Source organism: Lissotriton vulgaris, chromosome 11, assembly GCF_964263255.1.
Source record: "Lissotriton vulgaris chromosome 11, aLisVul1.2, whole genome shotgun sequence".
Classification (NCBI taxonomy): domain Eukaryota; kingdom Metazoa; phylum Chordata; class Amphibia; order Caudata; family Salamandridae; genus Lissotriton; species Lissotriton vulgaris.
Genome location: NC_141699.1, coordinates 257,445,813 through 257,473,550, shown reverse-complemented (window position 1 = coordinate 257,473,550; position 27,738 = coordinate 257,445,813). Strand labels below are relative to the sequence as shown.

The 27,738-nt window shown below is 45.6% G+C and overlaps 2 protein-coding genes across 2 annotated transcripts in view; both read right to left on the bottom strand.

The window, feature by feature from the left end:
* Positions 1 to 22,007, bottom strand: part of LOC147679611 (2'-5'-oligoadenylate synthase 1-like) — a 163,004-nt gene extending 140,997 nt beyond the window's left edge. The window contains exon 1 of the mRNA XM_086943182.1: positions 20,921 to 22,007. Coding sequence (XP_086799308.1) covers positions 20,921 to 21,151 — 231 coding nt within the window. The 5' untranslated portion in view covers positions 21,152 to 22,007. The remainder of the gene's footprint in view (positions 1 to 20,920) is intronic.
* A 1,639-nt stretch (positions 22,008 to 23,646) lies between these two features.
* Positions 23,647 to 27,738, bottom strand: part of LOC147679609 (2'-5'-oligoadenylate synthase 1-like) — a 183,260-nt gene continuing 179,168 nt past the window's right edge. The window contains exon 7 of the mRNA XM_086943184.1: positions 23,647 to 26,406. Within this exon, the coding sequence (XP_086799310.1) occupies positions 26,284 to 26,406 (123 nt within the window). The 3' untranslated portion in view covers positions 23,647 to 26,283. The remainder of the gene's footprint in view (positions 26,407 to 27,738) is intronic.

Here is a 27,738-nt window from a genome sequence, read left to right as displayed (position 1 = left end):
AGGAGGAAAGATGCGTACGGACCGAAACCGGAAACCCCAGGTATGAAGGAGAGGCTAGAGGACTCCACAAGGGATGGAGCAGCAGTGGTCAGCTTTGTGGGAGGAAGAACCACTGAAGAGGAGGCAGTGGCATGGAGGGAAAGCAAGGCAGTCAGCCCTGCCAAACAAACATAGGACGCCGCGGGACGTAAGGGTGGGCGGAGCTCGCGTAGTGGTCCTCTGCGGAATTTCACAGAGTTACTGGAAACCTCTGAAATTCTGTGGAGTTCCATGACCTGGCGGAGTGCCCCCCCCCCTGCCCCTCCCCCAACCCCGCACCACCTGCTAAAGCCAGGAGCGTAACAGAGGCCCCCCCGCAGCCCCGCATTGCAGGGGGTCTCCGAGCTGCAGGGGGCCCCTCTCGTTGGGGGAGGAGTCTTGTAGCTCCTTCCAGGCCCAGAGCTAGAGGACTGGCCACGATGAGGAGTGAAATAACAGGTTACGTCGATATGCTGTAGAGAAGCTGCTCCTCTCACTCATGGTGCTGACTGACATGGAAAATGGAAATTATTTTCTTGACTGCTCAAACAGTGAAGCTTTACAGGCCTCATGCCCCCTCCCCGCAGCTACCAGGCAACCTGATGTCATCATTAGCATGGTAGCCAGGCCTAGGCCTCCCTTCACCAACTGCACAATATATTAACGCTTTGCAGTTCCGGAGACATTTGGTAAGAGGAAATTTACTTTCCCAGTAAAAATCAATATATTCATGACCACTCCTGGTTTCACTGAGAGTGAACATTTGCGTCGATATTCTGAAACACTTTGTTGATTTTGAACTCTCCAAAATTCAGACTTGAGAAATGTTTTTTTTGTTTTTACTCAATCAATCAATCAGAAGTTTGTATAGCGCAGCTACTCACCCGTGAAGGGTCTCAACGTGCTTGTGCTTGTGTCAGTTTTCAGAAAAGGCAACAGTCAATAATTGGGTGATTTGCCCAGCACCATTTAAATTAGAGCGCCAGTTTTACAAACACAGATGTTAACACACGACTGCATTTGCAATAGGGAAAATACGAGACAACTGCCATAAATAACCTTTGCTGTTCTAGTTTTTCCATTTCCAGTTAAAATTAGTTTTAAGTTTTTTTTTTGCTTTTTACATAGTGCACACTCAGCCTGAAGGTATTGGAGCCCTTTACATGAGAGCCAGTTTCATTACACAAGGACACATTCATTTTGGGTGGCACGGGGAGATTACGTTATTTGCCCAGACTCGGGATGGTGAGCGGACGCCAAAACTCAAACCCGATTCCCCAAATAAAGATTCACCAGCTCTGGTCATGACGCCACATCCTGTCCAAGGATTCATGGGCAGGTGTAGTGTGTCATGGCAGTCTTGGATGGTTAGGCTGCAAAAGCGCAATGCCCTCCACCATAAACAGCGTGATCCAATGTTTTGTAATAATGTCCTAAAGATTCGAGAGATACTGTGGTCCGTTACACTAGAAATGTAATGGTCTGTGAATTCCAAGTCTGAAAGGAAATAAACAGATAAGTTCATTGCTGCCCCTGTAATACATTCTCATTTATTATAAAATAACAATGTTAGAAAGTGCACTGATTTGAGGTTTCAGGATGCGGGTCGCGATATAACTTACAGATGAAAGAGATTCTCCAACATGTTTGGCTGATTCTCAGCACCCGCATGAACATAACTCAGTGGCGGCAGTGCGAAACACTCTTCCAGTTTTTCTATTCATCAGAAAACTCAGTTTTCTTTCTTTTGGAAATATATCTGGCATGATCTCCCAAATTATTGAGGTCCTCATGACAAAGGCTGCTTCTTAATAGCTGGTGGACAGGGCTATTGATATAATATCTATGCAGATATTTTTTAGTGGATGTTGTAGAACTTTAACGGAGGCTGAATTTTCAGGTTTTTTCTGCACATCTGTGGTATTTGTAGGTGCAAATATGAGATCTGGTTGTTAAAGCTCCTGGACAATTCATACGTTCTTTATGGTTGAGGTCACGTAGCTCCTCCAAGCATTATATAAATATTTATTTGCACCAGTTTTCACTTTAAAATTAAAAAAAACGATATTCCTGTTTTCAGTGGCCTGATTTATATGTTCTATATACCACACAGGACAGGTCTCGACTCTTTGAAAAAACCATTACATAAAATAGCCTGTCTGTAGTAGTGTTACACACACACTACAGGTACCTTCATTGTGGGGTTCGTACCCAGAATCGAAGCCTCATGTGGCTCAGCTGTCGCTGCCTAAAACTGATATGGATTAGTGTGGGAGTTGGCAGCACACCTTCCATGGCATGCACGTGCTGCTCCCATAGACTTGAGGCTCACAGCTGAGCAAAGGCTCCTGGGAGCGGGATCATTGCTCTAATGTTTCATTTGTTGATTCTCACGGCGTCATGCGTCTCACAGGCAGCCTGACGTTGCACCCATTTATTGCCCGATGGCTACTACCTAGACATCCGGGACCACCAGTCCAGTTTTGCAAGACATGGCGCATCAGGGGATGTCACGTCCTGCTGCCAGGGCGGGAAGGTGCTGTGGTTTGCGGTTGCGCTGCAAACATGGTGCTCGGCCCACAAAGGAGGCCTTCAGTGCCGCCTACAGCTCACACCGGTCCGGTCCTCCATGTGCTGTCAGCAGTTGTTATATTAAAAGTTTATGACCCCATGCCCAATTAAATTATTGCCAAGGGATACATCACGGAGTCAGTGTCCCAGTTGCAGCAGCCGTGTGGGAGCGAGGCCCTGGAGTAATGCTCCTGTTTTTCAGTCGGAAACATATCACTGATACCATCCCCAACGAAGGCTCTGCAGGTTAATTTATAAATTATTACTTTTTGAGGGGCATTATCGCACAGATTGTTATTGCTTGACAAACATGATTGTTCATCCTAAAATGACTTTTCGCATTTTCGGCTATATATCACAGTACTGGAAATACTTCCCATGGTTCCTTTTTTAGCAATAACTCTTAAAAAGCTGCATTACCTTTGCAGCTTATCGGCACCCCATCCAGTGGTTCTCTCTGTTTCCGGAAAAGACTGGCATTCGGAAAATAAAAGGTTTTCAATCTGCTACTTAAAGCGCGGTTTAACAAATGAAATGATTTTTTACCCAGAACTGCTTTCACACTCCGCTTGTCTTTCGCCAACTAACAGACATGCACTCGCCAGACCAGCGTTGAGAGCTCTCCACTGGCTGCCAGTTCGCGAAAGAATTGTCTTCAAATCGCTCTGTATCACCCACAAGGCGCTCCAGGGTAAAGGCCCCCTGGCTCTTAGGAGCCTGATCCGCCCTTATAAATCCTCCCGGGCTCTCCGGTCGGATTTTGAAAACCTAGCCATAGTTCCAAGAGTGAGGAAGACTCACACAGGGGGTCGCAGTTTCACTGTAAATGCGGCAAAAAATTGGAACGTTCTCCCTAGACAGATTCGGACAGAACCCTGCTATCTTAAATTCCGAAAGTTTCTTAAAACTTTTCTTTTTCCCAAGATCCTCTAAGTAATGGTTCCCCTCTCAGTTTGTTTCTGTTCTCTGTTGGGTTAGCGCTGGGAAGCTCGAGGGCAGCCATGCGCTTTACAAATTAAATTTAATTTAATTTCATTTCATTTCTCTTACAGCCCTACTAGTTTTCTTGAGGTTATATTGTTACACTCTGCATATCAGTCACTACACTGAGTGAGTAAAAGTAAAGTAAAGTAAAGTAAAGTAAAGTAAAGTAGTTCTTTATTGTTGGTTAACTGAGTGACAATAGCACTTGAGCCTGCCTTTCTGATGAACTTGCCGCACTCTCGCTTTGAGGTTTGACAATCGTTTATTATTATTATTTCTCATTTTCGGGGTATAAATGAGGCCAATATTACCAAAATAGTAGAGTGCATAAAGTGAGGCATAAACGACAATGCATTGCTTTTTCACGCTAAACCCTGAATAGTTTTATTGTTTCAATTCTGCACCTCCACATCAGCACATATTTTAAACACCTCGAGCAAGTGACAAAAATGCCACTTGACTCCAATGATTGGTAACTTTTTGTTGGCTAGTATTCTAATTAACTGATCCCTACTGCTTTTTACAAATGAGGAAAAAAAATAAGTAAATTTCCCCCATTTTATTACCCTCCCCACATTTTTAGGTCTCGCTAGACCTATTGCTGCCAATATCCTTGTCAAGCGACCTAGATCTGGCCACGAGCGCCGATTACACCTCGTGGACGCGCCCCCTGGCCCCGCCCCCCCCAGCCGTGCACATCTCTTGCTCCAACTGTGCAAGGCAGCCTCTCGCCTCTCAATCACACACACACACACAGGAGTGCACAGAACCCCCACCCCACACAACTAAGCGGCACACTCAGACACATACACACATTCCCCCACCAATACCACACACCCCCACTCACCTGGCTCTTTCAGTCTCGGCATCGGCATCAGGCTCCATGTCTTCTCCGGCGATCCTCCCCTGCTTACGTGCACGCTCACGGCGGCGTCTCGAGCTCTCCAACCTCGTGCACTACTCACGCCTGAACCTGGTGCGCGTGCAGCAGTTCGTTTCAATCTTGTTTTGTACTACATATTCTTTTAGCCTTAAAAAACGGGCTAACTTTTGTTCGCTAGAGAAATAGTTCGAGTTATTCAAGCGGCTATGTAAGGAAAAGTCAGGAATCTTCACGAGTATCTGTTTCTCCTCATGTATCAGTTCTGTCCCTACTGTGAAGCTCTCTGACACCTTCGGGTAAAGTCCGCGCTATATAAAAACGCTTAAAATAAATAAATAAACTATGTGTCGCAGCTGATGTGCTCATCAACAGAGCACACTGCATTCGTTACCGTGGGAGCAATGGGCAGGTGCAGGTAAGGCTGCGGCAGGTGCCACGCATTCTGTGTCATGCCGCGGCGCGTGCCCCGTGACGCGCCGAGATCCTGCTGCTCCCAGCCTCCACCAGGAAGTGTCCCAGCGACGGAGCGCAGGCAGCAGCAGCGGCTGGGTCTCCTGTGGGGACCAGGGGCTCTCCATCCCACCGGCAACGTCTGGGCCCGGTAAGTCTCCCTCCCCAACCCCCGGGTGTGTCTGACTGACAGCGTGTTCGAGCCCCTCGCCTGCTGTCCATGTCCAAGGAGGAACGCCCCCTCCGACCTGACAGGTGTCCGGTCCTGGAGAGGTGTGCGGGGGCCTCGCGGTGCAGCAACAGCCCCAGCAAGGCGCTACTGTCCCCTAAGCCCCCCCCCCCCCCCTCCGTCGCCCCCGGCCCCTGGATAATAGCACATTGTGTCTGGTACTGTGCCAGTATTTTGAAAGTGAAAGTGAAGTGTTGTGAGCCTCTTCTCACAGGGGCGGAGAATATACCTTGTAAAGGCATAGCTGCAGCCTGTCAGCCTTGTAACGAGTGTCTCACACCCCTGGCTCAACTTTACTTGGACCTCCATGGGGCTGGGTAAGTGAGCACTCCCCCCCCCCCCCCCCCCCCATGTGGCTCTTTTATCCCTGATTCAAGTCGTGTTTTCCCCCATCTAAACATAGCAGTGCCTTCTGGGGACTGTAGTCTTGTATTTGTTAACCTAAAACCTATCCGCATATTTGAGGAATGTGAGCCCCTCTTTGGGAAGAGCATTTGTCTTATAAGAACGGGAGCACTAAATATGGTTTGTGCAAAATGCATTCATCTGGTGAGTTTGGGACTTATGTTGCTTTTGGACCAGAAATGTCACCCGTTTTCCATTTTCTAATATTGACGGTTCTGAGAAAAGATCTTTGTGTTAGTTTAATTAAGCTTAGCTACTTTTAGGAGTTTCCGTGTTTTCGTGCCAGGGTTGTAATTTTTTTGTTTTTTACAATGAATGCACATTTTCAGAGGATGTGCTGATGGATATTTTGGAACAAAATGATCATACTTTGCCAGCGTTCAGAGCATGAGCGTCAATTCACCAAAATGCCTGGGGTAGGGGAAGTGACAATACATGGCAATTTAACTTTACTTTGACTCATATCACATGCTTACGCATACACACACATTCACATAAACACTCTCACCCGCAAGCACACATACAACATACATTTAAAAGCATTTTTACTTACCTTAGATGCCAGATAGGGTCATATTCCAGCTAAGTGTAGTTCATTTTTTTATCACTCGAATATTGAATAACATTATTCACTATTAGTGTAACTGAAATTATGCTGCACCAGTGGATCAAATTATTAATCAGGGTTGGCAAACGTGTGCAGCAAGAAAATGCAGTCTGTAAACATTAGTATTTTTTTGATATTCTAACAACTAATAATGCGGTATACATTTCTCTGCCCCCCCCCTCCCCCCCCCCGCCCCCACCATCCCCCTAACACACACACTTCGTAGCTGTTTGGCACTCGAATACACTAAAATTAAAGTAAGAGCGAACGGTGGTAAATTAATCTTTGCCAAAGGTCTCGCCTTTAACTACGCAGGACTACGGAGAACTGAACATCCACTATTAGCAATGGGAAGGAATGTTTCACAAACTGGTTGTAGCATGCTGCATGCTTTGACTTTTTCACACATGTATTTACAGTCCTCATTGCTTACATGCTGTGTACTTGCGCACTTTTTGGAATATCCGCCACCCCATGTGTTAAGGTGATGTCATGTGCAGCCTTTGAGTACTGTTCTCGCGGTATTCAGGGTTCTGGTGTGTGCATCAACTTGTGGTTCCGTTTGTAGAATATTGGGTTTGTGTGTATTTTCTAAGGTCACATATTCGCAGTATTTTGTGGTCTGCGTGCAAGCTTTGGGGCTAGTGTGTTAAGTGTACTCTGTATGGGGTGGGGACTATTAAGGCCTCTGGAAATTCCAGGGGTTTTATGGCCACGGTATTTGGGGCTGCTTTGCAAAACATTCAGGGCTCCATGTACATAACATTTAGGGTGTCTATGTAGGAGGTTTTTCGGGTTTAATATGTGTGTAATATTTAAAGTTCTGTGAAATAGTGTTTCCTTTGTGCCGCATGTGTCGAATTGTGTATGCACTCTTTTAGCTTCAGTGTAGTCCGTTCTTTAGGCCTTCTGTGTGTAGCACGCGAATGGTTCTTCATGCGCAATATGTGGTTGGACGGATAAGTGAGTAGACGTGTGGGAGGGAAAGGATGGATGGATGGGTCGCAGTGCTTAATTTGTGCCGGATGATGCGTGTGGTAGGCATCAGCACTCGTCCGTGTGTTCCAAATTGCATTTAGTCTTTGGGGTTTCGCCTGTGGCATCCTATTTTTTGCATATGTAGGTTTATGTAGTGCAAACTTGACCCAAAGGTATCCGAGCGTTTTAAATGAGCACTAGATGCATTACAGATGGACACATTCATTTTTCTCTAACTTGGTCCCCCTGCTTCAGTCGTCCTCCGTAGCCGTTAAGCCACAGCGCACCTTTGGGTGCCAACTGCAGCTTTAAAGATAACCGAGAGGAAGGAAGAAAAAAACGAGTAACGGTTAGCACAGAAGTCTCTGAAAAGGGAGCATAAATATTTTAAGATCATGGATTCACAAGTACCTTCAGCAAACAGTTGTTTTACTTGATGCCAAACGGATATCCTGACACTTCACTTGTGCACCCCATAACTGTGTAATAACAGCTGTTCTCTTCTGTGCTTTGAAAGGTCGAAATATCCAGAAAATGAATGTCTCCAATGATGTAAAATACCGTGCAGTAGTGTTTTGTGTGCACAGGGTTCTGGAGCTTACAATCAATAGTGCTTGTTTTGCTCTGAAGGAGCACGAAGGAGCCTTGCACCTCCCGCAATAATTTCTGCCCCGTAGCATCATTCATCCATCATCTGTAACTTCATTTAGTGTAACCCAATGTCAGAGCTGGGTCCTTCCTGGAAAATGCATTCTTAAACAAACCACGTAGCAAACCACGTAGCGAGTGCAAATTCCGTACTACAAATTTAAGTAAATAACACAGATTACCTATTTGGATGTACTTTACCCATAATAAAGTTCTTGCTTTCTGACATGGCATAAATTGCATGTGTAAAACATCCAGGTGCAACTTTTTAACCAAATTTTAAAGTTGCCACTGCTAACAAGGACTATAAATTATAAGATACACAGTGCTTCATATATTAGTATTAGAATTGATGTTACCTCTGCTTACTGTTGTTATGATTAGAACTTATAAATATTACATCAACTTTAAAGCAAAAACGTTTGGCACTGTGCTATCGATAGACCTACATAACCATGCTGAGATTTTCAATGCAAAAAAATTAATACTGTTTTACCTGTGATAATAAAATGAGCCATCTTATGCCTGTGCAGTGTCTTCTTTGTATGTAAATTAAAACAAGCATTTACAATGCAATAGGTCTCGCATTTGCGAGAGTTTGAGCTATTGGCTTTGCAAATAACTGCATTTAATTTGTGTGTTTTGAAAATATGCGAGAGCGCACTTTGTACATATAGTTCTTGCTTACGAGATTCAAGTCTGGGAATAACTGCGCCTCTTTTCTGCCAGCCTTGCTTCTCGTAAGCAGGACTAGAAATACAAAGTGCGTGTTTACGAACCGCTTGCAGCTTTTCAAAACACATAAATAAAAGGCATTGGCATTTACAATGCCAATAGCTCAAACTCTCACAAATGCGAGACCTATTGCATTGTAAATGCTTGTTCGGTCTTGGCAGTAAGTTGTTATTTTATGTCAAGAGGATTTGCTAGAGCACTAACGTTTCCAGATGGTGGCATCCATACGTGTCCTAGCAGAGTTTCTGTCTTTAAAGCCCCTGTGAACTTGACATGTTCATTGATTCTTTCATTTTCGTGGGAAGGGTTTCAGGCCATAGTAGTTAAGAGGGAAGCTTTTTACCACTGTAACACTGCAGGAATTTGTAAGCATTGCTTGAAGACGGGGCATTCTATTGTGATTGCACCATGCACATTTCTGCCCCAGTTCTGGAGTGCGAGATAAGCTAGCAATACAATTGTTTTAGAAGTAATTCTTCCAGCAAAGTGCTGCTAGTGGAGAAATGTAGTTTGTGTTTAAGCTATACGCTTAATCACATAGGCCAAGCTTGCCCCTTTTAGAGACCCCCACTTTTTTCATCCCACTTAAAACCCTGATCTCAAGCTCTTCCATTTTTAGTGCTTTGCAGCAGTTTTAAGATGTTCTTAGACTTTGCCGTTGCTCAAATGGGTGTAAGTTCTAATATTTATATGTTTCCCTCCTCTTCATTTCTTGACTTTGCACGTGAGAAAGTGTAAATCATACTCATTGAAATGTCACTCATAATTATGCAGAAATTCTGAAAATGTCACACATGGCAATTTGACACCTTGGCAGCTATGCCTCAGCACAGTACTCTGTGGCTGCTCGGAGTTCCTGCGTGTACACTAACTGTTCAGCGCCTGCCATCGACAAAGACAGTGAGCTGCTTATCGAAGAGGCTCAGAGTGTTGATGAATGGATTGTGTCAGTTTCTAGAAATAGGCACGGAGACAGATAGCCCACGTGACAGGCGATGCTGGTTTTTGGTAATTTGAAGTTAAGTACTAACAGCCACACTCTGTAGGACCAGTTGTTTTATGTTTTTTGTTTGTAAAACACATCTCTAATTAAATGCTTTTAAAAAGAATAGTTACACACCTCAGATTTATTTGTCCTGATTTCATTTTTAAAAACGGGTTTAATGAATCGGTCTTGTTAAAACCTGACCTTCATCAGCTGCCGAGTATGGGATCTTTGAATGTCCTACATACCAAGACTTGACTCAATTAAGAAAATAGATCAGCAACTGCCAGGAGATTTCACTCAAGCCTCCATAAATGACACATGTGGCCAGTGCGTAGTAAGGGTGCACACAGCGCTAATGCAAGTAAGGAAAATCATCCTCCTGCTTACAGGTTGAGTAGTCAAATGCAGCCATTGTACAGTGCAGTGGGCCCCTCACGCCCCTGGGCACTAGTTCCACTTTCACCAGCTGCACCAATGATAGGTATGCCCCTGAGCCTGCTTAAGTCCTCTAGCGCTCTTACAGCCGGCATTGCATACTACTCCTTGAAAGATGGCTCACGGCCTTCGATACATTTTTGTAAGGTCTCTCCATGTCAATTGGAATGCAGTTTTCCACCTTTTATGTTTGATTTAACAACCTAAGCCATTCCTAGTGTTTTCTTTTATCACATCACTTGACCCTGGAAACAATGATCTGTATACACTACAGGTGCATTGTGTGCTTTGTGACAGGGAATCAACTAGTAATTTTACCCTTTTGTGAAATTCTGATAAAGCTTGTAGGTACTGTCATAGGTTGGCATTCAAAGAAGTATCCTTGTTTTTGTGTTTTTTGCTGTTACATGCCCATTCTACTGGGGAAGCTGGGTTGATTTCAGGTGTGCAACATCAGATAATCAAATACAGATCTACAGATCCCCTGTAGATAAGTGGCATAACAATAGCCCCCACAGTCCCCGTGGTGCCGGGGGTCCCATGAGCTCCAGGTGTCCCCCTCCGGCACTGTCCATGGGCGGCAGGCTTGAATTGGTCCAGAGCATAGTGGGCCCAGGGGCGGTGGATGACATTTCAAAGTGGTGGGGCGCAAAGTGATTTGCATTCAGCACCGTAGTGAGCGAGCGCAGCGAGCGAGCCCAAACCCCAAAAGGGGGATTTGGGGGGGTTACCCACCCCAAGAAAATTTTGAAAAAAAAGAAGAGAAATCGTGCATTTTCAAGCAAATTTGAGAAAGCAGGAAGGTTAATAAAGCAATTGTGAAAGTGCAGTTATTACATTAATAGATGGCATAACATAGGTAGCTGCTTATTCAGTATAACCACAGAGCTTCATACATTTTGTCCTATTACGCTCAGGTGCTGAATTCAGACTATAAGACTTTCATGAAAATCTCAGCTCTAAGAGTAGAAGAAGTTGCACAGCAGTTGGGAAACAGCCTTCACAAAGCATTAGGAAAATGAGAGGCAATTACTTGAAAGCAAACTGAAAGCAATGCATCAAGTAGTAACTTAAAGCAATGCATCCAGCAAAACAGTGCATGCAGTCAACCATACAAAAGTAAACTAAAGCAAGTGTGAACCTGTGAACTTTCACTTTGAAAGCAGGGTGCTAGTCAACAGGCCAGTCACATGCATTTAAACTGAAGAAGAGTACACTTCAGCATGCAGGCACCAACATAAAAGCACCAAGCAAGTCAAACAGTTTAATGAAAGAAAAATGAAAGCAATACATCCAGCAAACTAGACAGTGACTCAAAAAGTAAACTGAAGCAAGTGCACACTGAAAGGAATGCGCAGTCATAAGTCAGACATTCACATAAAAGCAACTTACCAAGACACCCAATCAATTACATGGGATAAACTTGAGCCAATGCACCCAGAAAACCAGACCAGCACACCAAAGCATCCCACCCCTGATTAGATGGCAGCTGTGCTCTTAGGGTCACCCCTCAGTTTTTTGGCAGGGTTGAGCACCCCCCAGTTTTATGCCCTCTGCGTCTGAAGGGGAGACAGGCAAAAGGGGTCATAATGGGACATCTGGCACAGCCACTTTGTAATCGAGGTCACCCACCCAGCTCAAGACTGAGTTACAGGCTGATCTTAAATCTTTAAACAACCACAGGGGTCTCCAGCTAGTTGGTTCTTGAGCCAAAATAGTCCTCATCTCACTGGGAGTCTTTACATTGCGCCTGAGATGACATGACAATGTCCCTTAATCCGGAGCAACTGTGGGGACTGGTCTGGGTCTGGATCTGACTTTATACGAGCAGGATACAAAAAGTAACGGGTAGGTGGTAACCCACTTCAAGTGAAGGAGCTGTAAGGAACCTAAGCGCACTGGTGTTGATACCACTAACAGGGCAGCTCTGGCTTTCTCAGGGTGGGTATCAGCTGGGTGATGAAACCAGCATGTGAAGCAGTTACCTCAAACAAACTAAAACCAATGCACTCATCAAGAAAAGGAGTAACATGAAATCAAATAGAAAATCACCATCAAGCCAGGTAGTCACCTAAAGGCAAATTGAAGTGACTGCACACTATGGGAAGTGCACTTCACCAGCCATCCTATTACACTAAAGGAAAATAAAAGCAATGCTCCCAGTCTGCTAATTAGCTTCCACAACCCATGGAAAATCTGTTCATGGCAAATGAAGGATCCTGTTACTTTATATCCCAGTAAATGAAGCTTTCACCCCAGCAATACCCAGGAGAGGCTCCATTTCCTGCTAGTCCATATCTCATTTTCATGTTTTTTTTATTTCCCAGTGGGTGGGGTTGGGAATGGGCGTAAAGTGGCGTTTACTTCAACTATATCACTTCTGTAAATACAACACAATTTCCAGTAAAACCAATAGCATTAACATCACAACAATATGGAGAGGAAAACAGATGATCAGTAACAGTAAACACATTGACTGATCAGGCAATGTGCCTTTACGGGCAGGGAATGAACCCTTGGTAATGTACTGTGTACTCTGTTTTTAGGCTGGTTTCATACCCTTTCTGCTAGATACAGGAATCAGAGACTGGCTGATTGTATAGCAGTCGTGAACATGTAAATGACTCTACCATAACTCCACTGGATGGAAAACATGCTGATTTCTTAAATTGCTAGTCCCTCGCTGTTGATTGCTAGACTAGTGTGTTACATCTTCTAATTTGTGTGTATGCATAGCCATGGACCAGAAAGGGATGACAGTTTGGAGCAATATGCACTTCAGTAAGAAGTTGAATATGAACAATATGAAAGTTATGTCAAGTATATCCTAAAAAACCATTGCAGAATGGATCTGTGAAGGTGTCTCTAAATTCCCCTTTATGTATCCCTTGTCTTTTGACAATTAGATATGCGTTGTCAATCACTGCATCATTCATACATCCAAAAGCATGTGGAGATCTAAATGCAAAGGTGAATTTCCAAAATTAAATAATAGGACACTTGCTGTCATAGCCATCATCTTTTGCCCAATCTCCATTGCTCCATCCTCAGCAAGACCAATATGTCACTAATCAATTATGTAGGAATCACAACCTGTAGTAAATACAACATCTAACATGACAAAATTGATATAAATGATAAACCTGGCCGGTCTGCATGCCACATTGAAAGGTATGCTGTCATCAACTCACTTCATAAATCAAAGGCAGATACTGCCCTTAATATGCATCCCTGGGTATTCAAGAAACCTGCAATACAGCAGTGCCTGTAGTGAGGGAAATGTTTGTGTTTTATCACTATTCTGAGCATACACAGATCTAGACCCACCTCACACCACAAATTGGGCCCTCCTACCTCTTACCTCAGGTCACACACGCCCAACACGGCAGAGCATGCATCATGATCATAAAAGTATCATATATGGGCCTAGAGTTGCAGCGCATTGAACTCGACACCACAATCATTAGTTTCATCTGGCACTCACTTCCAAGTCCAAATGGATGTAGAGTGCATGCAGTTGACATGTTGACATGTCTTAAGCAATTTTGATCCATTTGAGTTAAAAAAAAAAATGTTTAAATCTGCAGATAATGTACCAGATGATGGATTATGTGGTAAATTCGGCAAATCCATACTTTTGCTAAATAAGCTGCGACTGCAAAGACACATAATTCCAGTGGCCCTCCTATAGCAAATATCACTTTTTTTCAGTATGGCCATATCAACTGTAAAGATAATCTGAAGAATCTGAAGAAATGTTTATTTCAAAATGAACTGCTGCCTACCCCGAGCTGGTGCGTCCCTGTTAGGCTGTGTCCATGCTGTGTTCCTATAGTGCCCACATGTGGCCTGGGTTTGTTCGGCTATCACATTTTGGTACTCTATGCTGTACTCTATTTTCTGTTGTGTTCTATTTATGAGAATAAACAGAATAAAGAATTATTAAACAAAATCCTACACAATTGGTATTGTTCTCTAGTTTGACAACATGGGGCAGATCTATTCCCATTCTCTCTCTTTTGGAGATGCAAGCAGTCACAAAGGATCTACTGCATATTCTGTGCCACTGCCCTGGATTAATGAACTACTGGTCCAATGTGTGGAAGGCACGTGCTTCTGTATGTGACTCTCACATTCCATCTTCGTCACATCCGGGTGTACCGCATGATGCTGTGACCGTGGTTGCTTCTCCGACGAGTCATTAAACCACACATGTAAGTGTATGGTTAGTCACAAACATTTGGGAGGAACATTTTCAACATGGATGTGGGTCACCGTGTGTGTCTTATTGCAACCCGGGCTGCTTTTGTACAGTCCAGAATGGTTGGCCGGACACACAATCGCCTTTCCTTGGGAAAAATGCGCTGAGGACAGGGGCGGAGGTGAAAAGGGGTGTGGGGGCAAGGCCAGGCTCTAGTGTCAACAAATTGTGTACAGCTTTCTTTCCTTCAGCCTTTTTAATTAAAGTGTGCCCAACAGTTCATCTCAATGAGAGCTTAACTTGCCTTATCGCTTACTGCGATGGGGGCGGGTGGTAGCTGTGAGCTGCCCCTACCTTCAAGGATATATTTACATTTATTTGATTTCGAGTACCACAGCATGCTGATATGTTATTTAACCTAATCCGTTTCAATACTTTAATTAATGTAATAATTAATATGCATGTCTGTATGGAGCGTTTGAGACCTCGGCTGCGTTTCCAAGCAGTCAATATGGTTGCGGACGCTCGTAGACGGAAAATACATTTATAAATTGACCCTATACAATCCAACCTACTTTTCCGAGTTGGAGGGTAGATCTGTCTGGAGTGGCACGACTTCCCGCCCTGATACTGTGTAGGGGAGCCGGCCTGCGTCATGTCCCAGCCTTTTCAGGCAAATTCATTCAACAGTTAATAAAACCTCGTTAAAACAGCAAGAAAAAAACAACCTGAGCCTTATTTATGCACTAGGGCTGTGTGAAGGCAACTAATGCCGCTGCCAATAATCTTTTCGAACATTTACATTTGTAGCAACAAAATAGGACCGTTCTCCTGTTTTTTCCTGAAGGCGTTGGGTGTTTTTTGCCGCCTTTTTAGACTGACAGAATTAATAAATGTGTCAATATTTTTGGTACTTCATGTTAATGAAGCACTTTGTAATTCTCGTGATCAGATTCAAAAAGAGCAGTCTGAGACATGCGTGCTTTTCAATTTACATAAAGCGCGACCTAGGCTCATTACGTCCTCTCAGTCTGAGAGGACGTAATGAGCCTAGGTCGCGCTTTATGTAAATTGAAAAGCACGCATGTGAAATTGTAGATTTGTCTTTTAGGGAAAATCGACTCTTTGTTAACAGATCTTCCTCAGTTTTGTGAACTCAATACTCTTACCCCCTTTTCTGTGACAGTTTGGCCTCTTTAACCCCACTCCTCTGTGTATGTGGCAGCCCTCGCTGCCAACCGGCCCCCACTTGTCCCCCCTTCTACTGTGTTCGACATCTTGTGCTCCCTTGTTCTTCTTTTGCCAAAACATAGCTGCCAAGGTTCCCAGGCCCATGCGTGAAGCGCTGATCCGGCCCAGGTGTTTTCGTTGAATTCTGGGATTTGTAGTCCTGTTGCATTCACTCACCTCTCCCGGCCACAGCTTGCGCTCTCCCACCCGTGCCTGAACATAGTATGTGCTCAGCTTCTATTTTCCAGTATAGTATGTGTTCACCGACCGCACCCCGGGCACTTCTGTTCTCCTGTCCCTGCATTTCTGCAAGTCTGGGCTCGGACACATGTCCGTGCTTGATCCGCCTCTGTCCGGCCAGCCTACGCTCGCCCAATTCTCTCATGCCGCAGGTTTTTTTTTTAAACACGCCTCAACTCACCTTCGTTTCTAGATCAGCGCAGGTTTCATTGCCCGGAGCAGACAATCCCGCACCGCCACCGGAAGTGGGGCTGAAGACCCCGAACAAGGGCACCCTAAGAGGGCCCGAGCCGTCCACCTCGGGCCCAGATGCGGGGCAAGACAAAAACCCTGGACTGGTTCCAGCCACTTCTGAGTCCAGACTGGACAGCACTGGCATCCGTACCCCGCCCACCCAGGCACCCATACACGAATGCCGGGCCACCTCCACGCGCGGCATCCAATGGGATGCTGCGCCGGTGGACCAACCAATCCTGGCGCTGCATGCAGCGCCAGGATTGGCTAGGAGGGCACATTTGCTGCTCGCCCTGTCGCCCTTTGGAAAGCCGGGCTGTGGCAGCAAACAAGCACCCCTGGGTCCCGCTGGGGAACTTACAGTGCGCATGCTTGAGAAAGTTGATAACTTTCCCAAGCATGCGCACTGTAAGTTCCCCAGCGGGACGGTCTGCTGCAGCCTGAGTGTGGACTGTCACTCAAGCTGCAGCAGGCCACCCCCCCTACGCAATTCCCGCCAGAGGCAGATTGTTGCAATGCTATTTAACCTGTTTAGAAGATACTAGGATAAGGATTGCGGCCGGCGGCCGCGATGCGGGTCCATGGTGGCTGGTGGGGCTACGCCCCTACGCCCCAATGGACGCACCGCCATGTAACTTGCAAGGGGGCCCCCCTCAAATTTTGTTACGCCATTGGCTAAAGCCCCGGCCCCCTCCCACTAAAACCCACCCCTGGTAAAGCCCCAGCCCCCCATCCCCTTCCACTAAACCCCCCATTCTCCCGCCCCCCTCCTGCATAGTAAAGCTTAAAAGAGTAAAGACTAATAGGCTTACGTTCCTCCCAAATCGGCGTCCTGCTCCTGCTGCTGGGCCTGCTCCACTCTCAGTTACTAAAACTCCGCAAATTTCGCTGGCAGAGGGGAGTTCACCACCAGCCCTTAGACAAGATGGACTGGGGGAAGCAGTTGTCTTCCAATGTGAGGTTGGAGGGGAAGTGAGTCCAGGCTGAACGGGTCACCAGTACTCTGCTAGTACGCCGGGTGGGCAGGGAAGTGACACAGTTGCCCGGGGTCTCAACGCCATGGCCCAAGAGACAAGTTATGGCCAGAGACAAGGGCCGGGGGTGTACATGCATTTTGGTGTGGGTTGTGGGGCACACCAACAGCCCAAATAGCACACGAACGGTAGCGGTTGCACAAATTCTGCTTAAGTGCACATAGAAAGGAAGAAACATGCCTTTTGGTGGTGGTGACACAGGTGTATGGTGACATGAAGTGAGAATTGAGCTGATCCTTTGTTTGTTGTTTGGGTTTCTTTTTGAGGGAGATCGTGTCACTGTATGGCCCTGGATGCTTGGGAGAAGAACCTAGAGTGGGAGAAAGGAAAGATCAAGACAAAGAGTGACCTGAATACCCAAGCCTGGCGATGCTACCAGTTTAGACTGTTGTTTAAACCATTCATACCCGAACCCTTACCAAATAAATATGTGTAGAAACGTTGCTCAATGGCCCTCATCGCCTTTCGCTATTAGACTGGGCCTATTTTCTGTCCCAGTTCAACCCTGTAGAACATTAATATTTCATCCAACTGCAAGAATATGGTAAGTTCTATGTAAGAAGTAAACACAAACTTATCTATGCACATACATGCATGTACTATGGGCCTCATTACAATGAATCTGCAGCACCACAAGTCTTTTTGCTTTCCTGCCCTACGACAAGTAGGAAGGGCAGGAATGCACTGTATTTGAAAGATGCAGTCCATTCCTGTCCTTTCTGCCGGTTGACAATTTAGTGCCTAGCGCCAATGTAGGCAACCTTGCACCATGGTGCAAGGATGTCTGCGGTGTTGGCAGGATTGTTTTTGTGCACAAAGGGGTACCTTTCTGCACAAAACAATCCATGGGGGGGTTTTCCTCTTTCTATGTGTGATGCATAATGCAGCACACATAGAAAGAGTTACAAACTAGGAAAAATAAAGATATATTTCTCCTTGTTACTCCTCCCCTGGGGAGGAGTACAGTTTTGGCGCATTCCCAGGTTACAGATCCTTGTAAATCTGGGAATGTGTCAAAACCCATGGGTGTTGCATGGGAAAACCCACTGAAACATCCATGGAACTCCCCCCCTTGCCCCCCCCCGAAACAGTGTCTAAAGAAAGGTACTTGGCCGCCATTAAAGTGAATGCACGGTATAGGGCGCTTTTACAAAAAATACAATTTGTTTGTTAAGTTGACAAACAAATGTATTTTTGGGGGGGAAAGCGCCCCATTGCGCGCTTTCACTTTAATGGCAGCCACGCCCCTTTCTTTAGACATGGCTTGTCTAAAGAAAGGTGCGCGGTTACCATTAAAGTGAAAGTGCGGCATTGGGCGCTTTTACCAAAAAAAAAACATTTGTTAATCAAGTTGACAAACAAATGTTTTTTTTGTAAATGCTCCCAATGCTGCGCTTTCACTTTAATGGTGGCCATGCCCCTTTACATAGACGCAGCTCATCTAAAGAAAGGTATGTGGCCACCATTAAAGTGAAAGCGTGGTATGGGGCGCTTTTACAAAAAAAACACTTGTTTGTGAAGTTGGCCCTATTGGTAAAAAAATTTTTAAGTGGGCGCCGTGCTGAAACTGTAGCACGGCACTCTTTGGCAAAGCGGGCACCCTTACAGGAAAGCACTTTGAGCATTCAATATGGGAAAATACTTAAAGAAAATAGTACTCACAGACTGTAGATTAAACAGACCATATAACAAGACAAGCCAAAAAGTCCAGTCCTTATGGAAGGTTACATATGCAAACAAGGCGGTACTAAGGATGGACTACTAAACCTATTCATGAATGAAAGCAACCATTTAGAAATTGCAGTAACAGGAGCCAATTGAAAAGATGGGCAGAAAATGGGCGGAGCATCAAGTGCATTCCTGAATACAGAAGCCTTGCAGGGCAGTGCATGCACTGCCCAGTGTCGACATAAAAAGCATAGGGGTATGGCTGGACAGGAGTCTTTCACTTAACACCCAGGTCACAAAGCTCTCAGCCACCTGCTTTGGACTGCTCAGGATACTGAAGAAAGTTCTCCCTTTGCTCCCAATGGAGGCAAAGCAGATAGCCATACAGGGCATAATACAGTCACGACGGGACTCTAACAACGCCCTCTATCTGGGTGCTTCAGAGTACACACTAAAGAGACTACAACTAGTACAAAACTGTGCTGCCCGCACTCTACTGCAGATCCCACGCAGAACGCCAGTCAGAGAGGCACTGACCAGCCTACACTGGCTCCCAGTGCGTAAGAGAGTCACTTTTAAGGCAATGTGTATTGCTCACCAGGCCTTCTGGGACTCGGGGCCTCAAATTACTCGTAGCCTAGTTAGCCAGTATCGTCCAGGCAGAGACTTGCGCTCTAGCCAGGCTTTTATGGCAACAGTCCCTAGAATTAAAAGGACAAGATCAGGTGGAAGGATGTTTGCCTTCAATGCCGCTAAGATCTGGAACTCCCTTCCTTTTCATTTGAGATCCAACCCTGACCTCGCCTCTTTCCGCAAACAACTAAAAACACACCTGTTCAAATCTCTTTAATAAACTCAGCTCTACTTCCCTCTTCCCGGTCTGCATACCTCACTCAGACTTCCAACAGGTTCCTCTAGCGCTTGGACGCCTCAGGGCAGCAATTCGCGCTCTAAAAATCCACTTTCATTCATTCATTCATTCATACAAGAAATACCCCCCGCCCCTCCCTGGCACCCTTCACTCCTAGAATAACGCAAACACAGTATGGTCAGAGCGTTTACACGACGCACCCCTAGAAATACCTATGACATAGGTATCTGAACCTTATTGGGGCAGAGGTAAGGTTCTATGATTTTGGGGGCCCTAGGCAGAAAAGGAATGTGTGAGGCCCCTTTACATGCAACCTGACACATTCAGGGCTGTTTGCCACTCAATAGATGACCCTGGTCCTGAAGCTGTGTAGTGGTGGAGACCCCTCCTGGCCTGAAGTCCCCTCTCTCAGCCATCTATGAATGTGTGAGTTGTTTTTCCTCAGAAAGGGTTAAAACTGCTTCCGGACAATGGGCGTCCCATGGTGCCTCTGACTGGGGAGCAGGGCAGGAGGCCTGATTGCAGGGCAAACCTGCAGAATGTGTCTCCTTGCAAACTGGCCCACTGGAGGGCCCCCTCCACTAGGTATCGCCTCACTCACTATACCTTGGTTAAGAGGCTCAGGGGACGGTGACCCCTCCTGTAGGCACAATTGCAAGAAGGCACCTTGCTCTCAAATTGGATGAGCAGGGGTCAGGAGAGGACCAATGTGCCATGGCCTGGCTGTGATGGCCCCCTGTTTGTGGGCTGGGAGTGGGCCCCCTCTCCCTGGGCACTGCAGTAGCCCACTTTGCCTCCTGCCTAGTGCAGGCTCTGGTGGGGCTCACCTTGCCGATTTATAGGTATTTCCTTTCCTGTAAGCAGGGTCGGATTAATAAAGCGGGCACTCGGACAATGGCTGAGGGGCCGGTATCGAAGTTCCAGTTGTGGGCTGCTTTTTTGACCGATTTGGGCTGTTTCTGGTGTGTTCAGAAGTCGGCAGTGGGGCCCTGAGTGCAGGGCCGGACTGGCGGTAGCGGCACCGGGTGTTTCCCCAGTGGGCCGCAAGGTTGGGGGCCGGTTTTGGGCCCCCGTCGGGCCACTATTGTTACCGTGGGCCAGCAACATTGGAACCCCTGCAACAAAATCGGCCAAAACGGCTGTAGCAAACAACTCAGTCGCACACCTCCCTCTCCCCAGGGGGGCCAGCTGAAAAGTTTGCCAGGGCTGGTTTCGATTCCCAGTCCGCCCCGCCTGAGTGGCCTTTCTGGAGGCAGATGGGCATCCATTACCTCCCTTTTATCAACAGGCAGAGGTGTCACTCCCTTTCTCTCGCTGGGCCGGCCAATTAATGTGTGCATACAGAGCGGGGGCAGGTGGCCTGAGCAGAATTGGCCTCACTTGTTTTCAAGTGTTTATAAAACTTCGCTGAAGCAGTGTTTTGTGGAAAGGCAATATGCAAATGTGGGCACTATTTTTTTTTTTGCGTGCTCGGGCCGATTTCTAACCCTGCCTGTGGAAGGAGGACTCACCTTCACCACTTTGTGCACCTTGGTGGTCTTGAAGCAGTTCTCTTTCAGGAATGTCGCGATCCTGTCGATGGCGTCTCGCACCTGGGAGTTGAAGGTCTCGGTGGGCTGCAGGCTGTGCTCGATCCAGGCGTCAAGCTTGTTTGCCGGGGTCTGGTAAAGCTCCAGTGCCTTCTGAGGCTCCGTGAGTTGCCCCTGCAGCTCTACGATCATTGGTCCCTGATTCCACGCCATCCCCGCTGCTGTCGACCCGCGCTGTCTCTTCAAGCTCTGTCTGTCAGTGGCAGCTGCGCAAGGCTCTCGCTGGCGGCTGAGTCTGTCACTTTCAAACTCTGACAGGATATTTTGTGTCAGGCTCTCTCTGGCGACAGCCTCCGTCAGCCTCGCACTACACTAACAGAGACTCTGTCAGGCTGTCTCTTCAAACCAAAGTCCGTCAGGATTGCTCTCGGGCGACGCCCTCTGTCAGTCTCTCTCTGGAGACAGGGTCTGTTACTCTCCGATGGCGATAGGGTCTGCAAATCTCTCCGTTGAAAGGGTCCGTCGGTCTTTCTCTGTCACCCTCTCTCTGGTGAGACCCTCAACCAGGCTAGCTCTAGTGACCCGTGATAGGGTTCGTCAGTCTCTCTGGTGAAAGGGTATGTATGTCTCTGTCTGTCATAGGGGTTGTCACTTCCTCTGGTGACAGCCCTTGCCAGGTTCTCTCAGGTGTCACTGTTTTTTTTGCGCTGTCAGGTGTCAAAAGCAGCGAGCCTGACTCTCATGAAAGGGTCTCTAATGAGTAAAATTCGCTCTGTTCCAGAAGTTCTCTCTATTGGCAGGGTCTCTCACACTTACTCCCTTGAAAGGTTGTCTCGGGCTCTCTCGTGAGGGGGTCTCCCAGTCTCTTTCTTGTGATAGTATCACCCACGTCGTTTTTTGGTGACAGGCTCTCTCTGGTGTCAGAAGTTCTTCCTGGAGACAGTCTCTCTTCTGGAGATGTGTCTGGCTGTCTCTGCTGTCAGACTCTTTCCCGGGAAGGAGCTCTCTCTGGTTACAGGTGGTTGCTGGTGCGGTGAGATGCTCTCTCTCAGGCTGTCTCTCAACTCAAGATGAGATACGCAGTGCTGGCTTTTGAAGCTCGCGGCCAGCCACGCCCCTCAGGGATTGGCTCGGTAGGCGCAGCTCTTAAGGTGGACCAGTGAGATGACAAATTTGCAAGCAGCACCGACAGACACCCGTGAAAAGAACAAACTGGTCGAAGTCACGCGAATTTAGGGAGTCTTATTAAAATAGGACTAAAGCAAACAAAAGGAAGTGTATTAAGTAACCCAACACTGGTGCCGGGAGGCAAATAATACTGAGTTTAGAGCCGAAAAGGTTGTAGTGTGTGTGCCCCTGCCTACTGTGACTGCACTTTTACGATCAGGGAGTGGACTGGGTCGGTGAGTACATGATCCAGCTCACGTACAGGTTTGTTCCAGATCAACAGGGAGATAAAACGATATCCGTGTTCTACGCTGGAGAAACGAGACTGAAAGTAGTAGGAATATGGACGCTTGCTCGAGAATAGAAACAGCAGTAGGATACCCACTGTGGCAGAAAGTGCGCCTGGTGTGACGCTGCTCAAAAGTGCAAACCCACCACAGTCAGCATTTATGTTTATTTTCACTAGTCGACTATCAAACTTAATGTGATATATATATATATATATATATATATATATATATATATATATATATATACACACATACACACACACACACACACATACACACACACACACTCCTCTGTTTTGAAGTTCTTAAAAATGTTGCTTATTTTACAGAATACTGTGGGCAGATTTATGTTGGACTTGCGGCACTTTTGCGCCACCCGCTGCGTCACTTCTGTGACGCAGCGGTGGCGTAAACCCTGCGCCAGGTTGCGACATACTTACATCGTGACGCATCTATGGAGATGCGTCACGGTGTAAGGTCCTGCGCCACATGAAACCTGCGTCAGGTTTCATGTGGGCGTTTCCACACAGGGGGGCGTTCCGTCGCAGAAACGCCACAGAAAAGTGACTCAGTGAAATCTACAAGATTTCACTGAGTCACTTTCCCAACGCTGATGCGTCAATACCCTGCGCCTGCTTGAAGCAGGCGTAAGGCTTGACGCACCACGTTAGAGATAGGGTAAGTTGGAATAGTGCTGGAGTTGCGTGCCGCAGGCAACACAACTTCAGCACTGCGCCAACTTCATGCCCTAGATGCGACACGCATCTGTTTATTTCTGCGCCATGGTGCGTCGCATTGTAAATGTGGCGCATTATGGGTGGCGCAAGGATAAACTTGCGTGCCGTATCTTTCCTGGCGCTTCTCTGCCGATTTGCAGAGATGCGTCAGGCAACATAAATCTGCCCCTGTGTTTAAACAACCTTAATAATCCGCGCTGCTCTCCCTTTCCACTGCCCCATAAGCTCCCTCATGCCCTGCTTCTCAAGTATGTATTTTGCCAAGGCATTCCAGATTGTTCAGAAAATCTCTGTGAACCAGCGTTAACCCTGAGCCAGTTACTCACCAAAGAGGGCCAGGCACTCACTGAGTAATTTGTCTAATAAGACTGCCCTCCCTCCCATGCAAGTTGCCAGGCTGGCTGCACCACTGGGAACAAAGGCCTTTTCAGAATAAACTCATGGTAAGGCGGATCACCAAGTTCAACAGTGCCCAAGCTGAACACAGAATATGATAAAATAAAGCAAACACAGAAACGGTGTAACTTTTAATAATCACATTTACAGTGCATCAATGAACACAACATTTAACAGCGAAGTAGAATCATTTTGTCAACTTCTTTTTCCAGCCTGGAGCTCTAGGATGGGGAAGCTGATAAAGACAAATGGAGATTCAGCATTAAGAGCTATAGAAACAGTGACTGATTTTACCCACAGGTCAAGACTTCGAGGACAGACATTTTCCCAAGGTCAACTTTATAAGGACCGCTAAAGGGCGCATAAAACAAATTCAATAGAGTACATATCACATTGTCATTTAGAATACAATGTTGTTTCTCCGTCCAGCCTTCAATGTCAGTTTAAGGAAAATCAGTTTAAACCCTAGTGGATAGATCAAAACCCTCGACATGATTAGAGACACTGCAAGCAAGCTAGGATGCAAAGGACAACAAGGCTTTAAGAAAACAATTCTCAGACATGGTCCTCCTGGTGAAAAATCAGGAATTCTTAAACGGCTTTGCATTTACATCTTCAGACGCATGAAGAAAAATCTGTGCCACGCACAGATAATCCATAGTCAGAGGCCCTTTAATATCTTTGGGCAGCATACAGGTGGAGTTCTGCTAACCACAGACAAGCCTTAATTATAACAAGAATGCCCCCTACTATCAATTAGAATTGATTTATTTTAGTGTTTTGATGTAATGCTTCCTAAAGCTCATGACCATCTGAAACCCTTTTGAAAAAGACTCTCTGATGTTGTTGTCAAAGAACAAGGTAAAACTGGTGGGTTTTATAAGTTGCTGGAGGATGTGACTTTCAATCTTTAACTTTCAGTTTAAAATACTTCCAAGACTTCACAGCAGGAAGTTATATCTTTAGCCTAATGCTATCTGTGGAAATTAAGAGACATTTGGAGTAGACTAAAACACAACAATTAAAATCTGGGCACACAGAGAAGGAGAAGGCTCGAAAGGCAAACCAAAGACTGACTTAAAGGAAAGATTGATTAAAAAGCATGGTTTTAGGATGTCTTTTAAAATCTTTGAGATCAGACTCAGCTCTCAAAGGCAGAGGCATGGAGTTCCACAATTCAGCATTGTCAATAGAGAAAGCTCTGTTGCTGAAAGTCACTCATTTGAGCCTTTGGAACCACCCTGAGACATTGGTTCCTAGACCTCAGAGCACGGTGGAGGTGTACAGCTCATATTTATGTGCCATAAAGCCAGAGGCGTGGTGTTTTTGACTTCCTACCTCTTATTCTTTGAGAGTGAGGTGTTCTGGCTTCTGGACTTGAAAACACAAAAAAGACTGATCTGAATCTTCAAATTTGAACCATTTCCACCACATAAGTCACATACTTATTACAGCACATCACTGTAGTAACTTCAAAGTGCTAGAAGAATAAATATTACAGACTAATGAAGCCCAGAGTTTGAAGTGCAGATGGTTGTCGAATCTGGTCCTGAAACTGGCATTTTGTGATCACTTCTCTTGATGCCGTCGAGTTCTAGTTGAATGTTCTGCTGAACCACTCTGCTTTCTGATATTAAGAAACTGTGCAAAACTGGGGACTGATTGATTTCTAGAATTTTTAGCCTTGTGCACTCAGGGCTCTGCCTCCATGTCTGAGTCTTTTGAAGGAACCTGGTTTGGTCAGATGGCTAGTTGCAATCTTAAAGTACTTGACGGGACGTAAATCAGACTTTTGGGAGGTATCCTGGGACTTTGCCCTGTAAGCTTTATGCATAATGCAGAATTTCAAATTTAATTCTGTATTTCACTAGAAGCCAATGAAAAACCCTCAGTGCTGGTTTGATGTAATCCTGTCTGAATATGTTGATTTCCATTTAGACTTCCTGGATCTGTAATCTTTATAGCCCACAGAGTAATTTATTTGGAAGGCCACTGTATATCACAGAACAGTAGCCCAGGATGGTCTACACCAGAGCTGATGTCAGCTTTATTAGATGATCTGTCTGGAGGAGTAGGAAGTTTTCTGAAAAAGTGAAAGGTTTTTACCCTTAACCATTTAACTATTTAAAAGTGAGGTAGTTGTTAGGACTTATTCCTGGAGCCCATGACTCCTGACTTCCAAAATTTCAGTGGTGTTTGGGATATGATAGTATAACTGTACAATGACCTCCTCCTGAGTTCTCACTTGTTATAAAACTGTGCCATAGCAATATCGCCTCTTCACAACTGTCCTACTCAGAAATCGCTTGCGTTGCAATATAATGCCTTATCACCATTCCCTCCACCCATGACCCTGCACTTACAAAAACATTGTGTTATAATATAGTATGATAGCACCAATTCTCCCTGTGAATCCCCCATTGAGTAAAAAAAAAACCTGGATGTTCGGATAGCAGCATTCCTTCTGTGTGCCCTCCTCCAAATTACTCCAGTAAGAGAAGCGTTGGGTTACAAGATTAGGCAATAGCACCATTCCCCTTTCTGCTCAGAAAGCAGCAGACTACCAGTCAGCATCATAGAAACCTTCCCTCTTCTAAATTCCTTCCCCATAGAAAAACTTTGATTTACAAGACTATATCTCATCACCATTTCCCCTCACCGACTTTCCCACTCAGAAGAGCTGGGTTACACCTCTGTGCCAGAGTACCATACGCTCTTTCTTCCCCACCTCAAGTTGAGTATTTAGTATTCTGAATCACAGGATGGTGCACCAGCTGCCCGCTTCCTGAGCTGGGGGCGGAGTGGCGTTGAAAGAAGACTCTGGAGTTAAGGTGGGTTTTATGGGATTTTTCCGGATTAGTGACTCTGGCAGTGTAGGCTACAAAGAAAGAACATATTAAATGTCACTTAAGATCTAAGCAAACTAAGACTGGACAGGTACTCTTGGAGAATCTAAATCCAGAAAACGTGTTTTAGTTATTTATGTTTAATAGAGGTTCATCATCAAGAAAGATAACAGTACATTGCATTATCAGATCAAAATTTCAGGAGTGAGTTTACTCACTACTACAAAGAACACTAACATTTTGTGGATACATAAAGTTGATGTCAAACATGCTATTATCTTAAACATCTTTCCAGTTACAACTGAATATGTGTTCAATGGTTCTCTCCAACCATCCCAATAAACACTTCCCTCAAACCAGGCACACTTCTCTCTAGCCATCGTCATCAGTAATTCTCTCCAGCCACCAGCATTACTCTGCAGCTGTCCACATCAACACTTTTCACCAGCCATCACCTCTTTAACCCATAGATCATCATTTATCTATATCCATCCATACGTCTCTGCAGTCAACATTTGTCTGTCCACACCTATCAGCACTTCTTATTAGCCATCAACCATTCTCTCTAGCTCTTAACCTATCTCTCTAGCCATGAAGAGTTCAGCCTAGTAATCATACTTGCTTTCATCCATCAATACTTATAAAATCATCCTCATTAACACTTGCCTCCAGTCACCCAAACCTCTCTCCAGCCATAGCCATCAGCACTGCGTTTGAGTCAAAAACACTTCTCACCACTTTCCATCCATCCATTTCAACACTTTTCTCCTTCCACCAACACTCCTTTCTAGGCAGTGTAATGAGCGCCTTGTTCCAGCCATCAGCACTTCTATCCAGTCAACAACACTTTCCTATACTCATCAGTACTTCTCTTCAGGCATAAGCATTTCTCCAGCCATGTTCACTTTTCTTGACACATCAACCTTTCATGAGCCATCTCCATAAACCTGTCTCCTTTCTCCATACTTCCACCATCCTCTAATGCCATCCACATTAATATGTCTCTCCTGCACCATTATGGTTTGTCCTTTGAGCATGACCAGGGACCTTGAGGTGGGCTACATAAACTATGCCCTAGGGTAGACCTTCTTGGAGGTCAGAATCACTCTGGTGTACCTAATTTGTGCCTCAGATTAGAGACCCCCAGGCTCCACAAATAGCAGCAATGAGAATACAGATCCACAAGTTAAGAGCCAGACTATGGTGTAGCAGCACTACAAATGAACTGTAGGGATCCTTTAGTTTAGGTACATTACAGAAAATTACTATTTAGACTAGGCTACCTACGGGTAAGGATAGGACAGTCTGTGGTTGGGAGAATGAATGATGTAATCCTCTGAATAATAACCTGATGTCAAGTGGTT